The following is an 8,410-nucleotide window of genomic DNA, read 5'->3' on the forward strand; positions in this document are numbered from 1 at the left end:
TGTGAATGTACAAGGATTTTGAAAGATGAAGTCGTCAAAGTTCACCTATACCAAAAAGGGTTCATGCCAAATTACAAGGTTTGGACATTTCATGGTCAAGAAATGCCTTCTACCTCCACTGCTTATGAAAATCAGCCTGCATCAGGTTTGAATACTATTGTACATACATATGAGATAGATCAATTTACCTATATGCAAGAGATGGTAGACAATGCTCTTCGTCGACATGCTGAACAAGAAGCAGACGATAGTCCTGATGAAGAGTCTCCAAATGAAAGCACTCAGAGGTTTTACAATCTCTTGGCTGAGGCAAACCAACCTGTATTTGAAGGTTCATCTGAGTCAAAATTGTTAGTGTGCATTAGACTCACGGTTGGTAAATCTAATTGGAACGTTCCCAATCAAGCGTTGGACTTCTTTACAAAATCGATGTTAGATCTAACACCATCAAATAATTCTTTGCCGAAGAATTATTACGAAGCCAAAAGATGTGTTTCGAAGCTGGGATTGGAAGCGAAGAAGATTGATTGTTGTGTGAATGGATGTATGCTTTTCTGTGACAACGACAATGACAAAAATGATGCATCGTTGGTGGAATGCAAGTTTTGTGGCCATTGCATCTAGGATGGAGGCAAAAAAAATCAATTCCATTGAAGTCTATGTTCTATTTGCCGATCATTTCAAGATTACAAAGGATGTTCGCTTTAATGCAAACAACAGAACACATGACATGACATGATGGTAACAAAAGTAAAGGAGTGTTGCATCATCCTTCTGAAGGTGAAGCCTGAAAGCACTTCAACCGTAAACATCCATCCTTTGCCAGTGATGCTCGTAACGTGCGACTTGGTCTATGTTCGGATGAGTTTACTCCTTACATTCAGGCGTCTGCATCACCATATTCATGTTGGTCGGTGATTGTTACCCCCATACAATCTTCCACCTAAGATGTGTATGACAAAGCCTTACATGTTTTTAACATGTATAATACTAGGTCCATCTAATCCTAAATCAGGGATTGATGTTTATTTAGAGCCTTTGATTGTTGATTTGAAGAAGTTGTGGAGCGATATTTGGACATATGATGTATCAAGGAAGTTAAATTTTCTTATGAGGGCAGCTTTGATGTGGGCTATTAATGACTTTCCAGCGTATGACATGTTATCTGGTTGGAGCACGCATGGTCGATTAGCTTGTCCGCATTGCATGGAACACATAAAGTCATTCTTATTGACGCATGGTCGAAAAAGTTGTTGGTTTGACTGCCATAGAAGGTTCTTGCCCATTGATCACATGTTTAGGAGGAACAAAAAGACTTTTCGCAAAGGACAACTTGAAACAGATATGCCACCTCCTAGGCTTAATCCATCTCAAGTTTGGAGAAGAGTGAAACATTTTCCAAAAGTCAATTAAAGTGGTATCAATAGGATTGAAGGGTACGGGGAGTGTGGCATAACTGGACCAAGAGAAGTATTTTTTGGGATCTTCCGTATTGGAAGGATAACTTGCTGAGACATAACCTGGATGTCATGCATATAGAAAAGAATTTCTTTGACAACATCTTCAACACAGTCATAAATGTTAGTGCCAAGACGAAAGATAATGAAAAGGCAGGGAAATATTTACCTTTGTATTTTGCGCGAAGAGACTTAGAGTTGAAGGCCAAAGATAATGGCAGGTTGCTAAAGCTAAAGGCAAATTACACCCTATCTAAAGACGAGGCCAAAATAGTTTGTCGATGGATAAAGGAGCTTAGAATGCCAGATGACTATTATTCAAATTTGGCCCGATGTGCTAATATTGATAAGGGTAGTATTCAAGGGTTAAAGAGTCATGATTGCAATGTCTTTATGGAAACTCTAATCCCTGTTGCGTTTAGCTGTTTGCCCATGCATGTGTTAAATCCATTGATAGAAATCAGTCATTTCTTTAAGGATTTGTGCGTCACGACACTCAAGGCAGATTCTTTGAGAAAGTTGGAGGAAAATATTCTAATTATTCTTTGCAAATTGGAAAGAATATTTCCTCCTGCATTCTTTGATTCCATGGAACATCTTCCAATTCATCTTGTATATGAAGCATGGCTTGGTGGACCAGTGCAATATAGGTGGATATATCCGTTTGAAAGGTTCATGGGAGAGTCAAAACGTTCAGTCAAAAATAAAGCCAGAGTGGAAGGATCAATTTGTGCGACTTACTTGTATCGTGAAACAACATACTTTTGTTCTCATTATTTCAAAAACTTCATGTTGTTGCCGATGAATGTTAGGAATGAAACACAATGTCAATCTGCCACATCTCATTCAACTTTGTTGGTGTTTCGAGAAGTAGGCCGTCATGCGGGCAAAGAGTTCACTCATTGGTTAAGTGAAGCTGAATTCAACTCTGCTCATGTCCATGTCTTAATTAATTTCCTTGAAGTTAAGATGTACGTTGAGTATGTTCTCATCCCATTCCTAAGCTTTCAATCATACTATTTTAATACTCACTAATTGTGTTCATTTTATATAGCTCATTTGTTGTGGCTATGCAAGTTCCAGAAGGGAGTTCTTCTGCTATAATTCACTCACAGTTCCCTCAGTGGTTTAGATATCAAGTATCAATATCCTTTTAATAATTTTTAAAATAATTGATATGACACTTGTATCTTAATTTTTCTTCACCTCTTTGTAGGTTCATAACCAGCCATTAAGTCCCTTAATTACGGGAATTGTCAAATTGGCCCATGAGATGTGTTAAAGAATGGCACACATATTTTGTAAATGGATACAAGTTCCACACCGATGCATGGTCGAAAGGAAAAAAGACAACTAATTGTGGGGTGTTCGTTAAGGGCCTTGCAGAGGGTGGTTATGATGACTTTTATTCTATTATTCAAAAGATTTATGAGCTGGAGTATAATACTTCAACTACTCCAAATAGGGTAGTTCTTTTTTATTGTCAATGGTTTGATCCATCTAGGAGTGAAATAAGAGTGGATCCTAGGTATAATATTGTAGAAATTCAAATGAGTTCAAGATACTGGCCATTTGATCCATTCATTCTAGCTCTTAATGTTAAACAAGTTTGTAATGTCCCATATCCAGCATTTCGCAACATTGACAAACGTGGTTGGTGTGTTGCAATGCAAACCAAGCCTAGGGGTCGCATTGAGTCAAATGATACCGAAGACGATATCCCTTTCCAAGTTGATGAAATGACAGATGGAAATGAAATTATTGAAGTTGAAGGTGTATCTACATTGCACGACTTCGATGGTGATGCTGAAGAGTTAGAATGACAAATAGAAGAACATGAAGAAGAAGGAAAAGAAGAAGAGGAAGAACAAGCCGAAGAAGAAGAAGAACTTGAACATGATGAAGAAGACGATGATGATGATTATGATTATTATGATCACAGTGACGCATCAAACAACAATGACAATGACGATGATGAGGACGATTACATTAATTAAATGCTGGTATTTTGACACGTGTACGATTCACGATTATATAAAATTAAATCATTTATTAAATACCAATTATGTACTATGCGTTTAATTGTTGATTTATTTATATACTTTAAATTGCAGTAATGTCAGGACATGATCCTTCACGCCCTGACAAGGGCAAGATGGTAAAAAATCCTAGGAGGCAGGCTAAGTACATTATTAGAGTTCCTTCGACGATAGCACTTGCAAGTGCCAGTACTCCACCAGACGTTGGCTCCTCACGTCCACCACCCCTTCTACGGCACCCACACCTTCTGTCGGGCACACACCTTCTATCGGGCACACACCTCCTACTATAGGGCCCACTCCTTCAGTTGTACGGCTCACACCTCCTATTGTAGTGCCCACTCCATCAGTTGTAGGAACCACACCATATATTCATCCCTCTCCTTCTATCCCCATGCCATCTTCTATACAATCTCCAAATGTACACTAGCCATATGTTGATCATGCTGATCCTACTGATCCTACTGATCCTACTGATTTGGGTGATTCTGCTCCTCATGATCGACCATTCATTGAGCCATGTGTAAAAGGGTAATACCATATCTTCTTCTTAGTCTTGTATTTTGCATTAAATTGTTGGTCTTACTATGGTTGTAGATTCATAACTTTCTTACATTCATATTTCAAGTTTCTTCCTTCTAGAGTTTCTTCACAGGCCATCACTAGGTCTATTAAGCAACAATTTCTTTAGCCCTGGGCATCATGGGAAGTAATCCCTGAAGATGACAAAAACTGTTATGGCAAAGATTTAAGGTAAAACATCGTGTTACTTAATCATCTTGCATCACCATATTCAAATAGGAATTTCATTTGCTTTATTTTAACATTATCTATTGTAACAACAAAAGGTGCAGTGGGCAGCTGAGCATGAAGCTCAAATTCAGAAAAACTTTAACATGAAAGCATCTCACCGATTGTCATAAATGTTTAGAGATGCAAGGATCACAGGACAACACCCTTATTGAGTGAGGGAGCACATATGGAATTCATTGCTGGCACATTGGAATTCGCCACAGTACCGCATTAAATGTGCTACCGCCAAGAAAAGTAGGATTTCAGAGAAAGGTGGTGTACTACATACTCGAGGATCAATCACTACACATGAACATGTGATTCGTATGGTAAAAATCTTGATTCATTTCTTATCAATAACTCTATAGCATCATGTACTTTGAAATTAATATGTGTCATTTGTATGTTTTAAAATATTACACGCAGTAGAGCTTGGACGGGCTGTTCATGTTGATGAGGTGTTTACACAAACTCATCTTCGCAAGGGGATTGGCGAATATGTTGATGAGAGGTCTCGCAAGACCATTGTAAGTAAACTCTTTAACAACATTCAATTTTGTACTCTTTTTTTTTTTGTTTCACACTTTCGAATTCATGTTACTAACGTTTTCTATCTTATTTAACATGAAGATTTTTCTGCGAGATTGACACAGGCGAGATCAGAGGGGGAATCTGCTCCTGATGCTAAATCTAGAGTAGATGTAGACGAAGAAATCATCAGGACCCAATGCTGGGTTAATGTCGTCGGGGGGAAGAAGAAAGGACGACTGTATGGGGTAGGACAACTTGCCTCCCATTACAATGCTGGAAGAGGAGGCATATTGAGACATCAACCATCTACCTCTAGCACATTTGACCACAACAATGTCGTTAGTAAAGAGGCTTATGATTCACTTCTAGCCAGATTTGACAATCTTGAAAATCTGGTAAGGACATTGATACCTCAGAAGGACAGTCCGCCCCATCATCATCCCAGCAGCCATGCCCACCTCAACAGCCTTCCCAGACCACACCTGTGCAAGAAGAAGATCATGATGATTTTGATGATTATGATGAATATGAGACATTTAGGAACTTTTGAAAACATTTGAAGTTAGGTTTTTAATTTAAAAAATTTGTTTTGCCATTAGAAACTTTTCAAACTTTGAAGTTATATTGAAGTTAGTTTTTTATTATCAAACTTTGTTTTGCATTTAGGAACTTTTGAAACTTAGAATGATTGAAGTATTCTTGATGAATGTTGAATGATTGCATTTGAATTGCCTGGATGAATTGGCTGGCTGAATTGATGTTTGGGATTATTGATTGTTTATTTGTAGGTTTTGGGTATAATGTAGAAAGAAATTGCACTAAAAAAAATGCACGGTACCGACGACCTAAAGTTGTCGCTAAAACCATCGAGTTTCGCGTTGCATTACCGAGGGCCTTTGCCCATCAGTAATACCGAGAGCTTTTGAACTTCGGTATTACCGAGGGCTTTTGACCTTCGGTATTACTGAGGGCTTTTGCTTGTCGGTAATACCGAAGGTTAAAAAGTCGTCGGTAATGTTTCCAACACGCTTATTACCGACGGCTTCTGGGTCGTCGCAAGGCCGTCAGTAAACGCACTTTACCGACGCCTTTTTGTCATTACCGAGGGATTTGGGCCGTGGGTAAATCCTTTCTTTTTTGTATGGTGTTTGCAAAAATGTTGTGGGTTTCGTTGGAGGATTTCACAAAATAAAGGGTGTTTAATAGCTATGGAGGGTGTGGAGTGGGTTTCTAGTGAAGGAATAAAGGAGAAAACTACATAAATGAAGTGAATGTCCTTAAAAATTTCACAAAAATGGACTCTAGACAAACCTTTAGACTTTAGTTAGTAGAAAAACCGAAACCTACAAACTAATATGTTTCAGTTTTACTAATAACTGAAGCCTAAACATATGCACTAAAATGAAATAATTTAGAAAAAAGTGAAAGTTTTGAAAATTTGACTAACTATTAGACTTCGATTCCTCAGCCACTAAGACCTAAAAGTTTGTAAAAACAGTAAAAATGTCATTGCATTTTTATATGCTTCTTTTGCTATAAAATCAAAGCATACAAGATAATTTCAAAAGCCAAATTTGTATTTGAGTTTTCCATGATTTTTGTTTTTATATTTTCTTAATATTAATTTTTCAAGTGACAAATTATTGACATGGTTTGAGAGATGTTAGTCTATTAGATATATCAAATACACAATAATGTCTAATATGAGTTTAAAAATAATATTTCCTATTAATGTAATATTTTAGTGGAAGGAAAAGTTGATAGAAGTAAATACTAAGGAAAACCATTTCATATTAATTATAATACCATGATTTGTTTGGCAAAATATAGCTTATTATAAGATATGAGAGACTTGAAAAAGTAACTGTATATCTTTAATGGGTGATTGGGGTTTCATAGCAGAGCTTGTACAACACTAAACTGGTATAAGAGAGTCCACAGTCCCTACCACAGGCTTGAAAATTGTGATTCTCGAGAACACTTTTTTTCTTCTCAAATGAGTATCTTGGAAAGAGTTAGAACAATAAAAGTAGATGATAGCGTTTAGGCAAAGGGTGCATGCCTGACATGAATTGCTAATGGAAAACTGATCCTGTAGAAGAAAAGCATGACAAATCTTTGAGCAATGGATCTCTCTGGTTGCAAAGAGATACAAAATAAGTGTACTATGGGAACAGAATAATTTTGTATTGATAAATGATTGAAAACAAGAAAAGATACCGTAGTCATCATCTTATACGCCAAAATCAGCCCTTAGATTTACAACCTAGCACCCACCATTGCCCCAACATCACCCTCTTGGCTCCTCAACCACTTGGGAAGATAAAGGTAACATGAAACACCCACATATATATGTGTCACCTAATTGTGAATTTCGATTCTCTGCTAGGTTTTTGATGTTGTCTGTGTTTTCAAATATACTTATGCCTAATTGTTCAAATTGGTTTCATGTGTTTCTTTGATTTGTTTTGGTTTAATTTGCCTCTTAAATTAGCTTGTATGTTATGTTGTTAATCAATGATAAGATTCTCAAGGACACAATGTTTACACTATGATCTGCTAAAACAATTTCAATTTCAGTCACCATATCATGGTTTGGAACATTTAACATGCTGCACTGTGACTGTAGTCACATTTGCCCACACTGATGTGACTGCAAATGCGACCAGAACAGCAATTTAAAAACAAAGGTAAGAATTAGAGGCTATCTTTCCCATTTTGATTGTAGTTTTTATACTATTAATTGATCCCAAACATATCTTTTCTCACGACTTAAAGTTGCTTGATTTCAAAGCAAGTACAAGATTGTTGTTTGAAGTTTGAAGGCATTCATTCAATTAGTCATGAAAAATAATATCCACTCGTGCATTTCCATGTTTGATATTCATTCCTTAATATGTTTGAACTGAGGAAAAAAAAAATTATTTTTTCTTTCATGTTAAATAAACTTTGTTTATAATTAAAATGATAAATTGTTTTGTAATTATAACATTTAGTAATTATACAATTTGATTATATTTATTTGAGAAAAGTACTCCCTCAATGTATTTTTCTTTTCAAAATTCCTCCATCAAAGACAAAATAGGGCAAAGAGCATCCGGCAGTGTCATCTCAAAAGATTCGGTCAAGAAAGAGCAAAGAGAAAGACCTGTTACCAAGCACTTTTGTTAGATGAAAAACTAACCAAAAAGGGTTGCCATTATTACACAGATTAATTAAGCTAATATAATCACATCACATGATTAATTTTGTTACCATGTTTCGTCAAGATCTTTTAACAGTGGGAGAAATAAAATAAAATAAATATTTGTTACCTAAGGTGGGACAGTTTTGTAGTTTCCTTGTTATATTGCAAGTGGGAAATGGAGCTTTAGGGAAAGAAAGAAAGAAGTGCACATGCAGAAGCACCTGATACTAAGTACTGTAACCAAGATAATCATCTTGAATTCTATCTATTTCTTTGCTTTTTGTGGCAAATAGTCAGAGAAAGATGAAATTTGAGGGAGAAGCAACATGAAATATTGTTTACCAAGTTGGCCAACATCATCCTTTAATGACGGCTGATACTAAATAGCTATAGTATGGTGGGAG

General features: G+C 36.5%; 1 protein-coding gene across 1 annotated transcript; it reads left to right on the forward strand.

The window, feature by feature from the left end:
* The first annotated feature begins 201 nt into the window (after positions 1-201).
* On the forward strand, positions 202-3,280 carry LOC148201450 (uncharacterized). The gene is made up of 6 exons (XM_088108903.1): positions 202-331; positions 995-1,168; positions 1,540-2,128; positions 2,270-2,428; positions 2,512-2,596; positions 2,774-3,280. The coding sequence occupies exons 1-6, from the start codon at positions 202-204 to the stop codon at positions 3,278-3,280; spliced, it is 1,644 nt and encodes a 547-aa protein (XP_087965029.1).
* The last annotated feature ends 5,130 nt before the right edge of the window (positions 3,281-8,410 follow it).

The sequence above is a fragment of the Vigna umbellata genome, chromosome 3, assembly GCF_029865625.1.
Source record: "Vigna umbellata cultivar VRB3 chromosome 3, Vumbellata_1.0, whole genome shotgun sequence".
NCBI classification, from domain to species: Eukaryota; Viridiplantae; Streptophyta; class Magnoliopsida; order Fabales; family Fabaceae; genus Vigna; species Vigna umbellata.

Excerpts from the sequence above, each read along its gene's own strand:
- LOC148201450 (XM_088108903.1), top strand. The coding sequence starts at position 202 with ATGGTAGACAATGCTCTTCGTCGACATGCTGAACAAGAAGCAGACGAT. Across the intron at positions 2,129-2,269 it reads TGGATATATCCGTTTGAAAG|GAATGAAACACAATGTCAAT; the intron begins GTTCATGGGAGA and ends GATGAATGTTAG. Across the intron at positions 2,429-2,511 it reads AATTTCCTTGAAGTTAAGAT|CTCATTTGTTGTGGCTATGC; the intron begins GTACGTTGAGTA and ends CATTTTATATAG.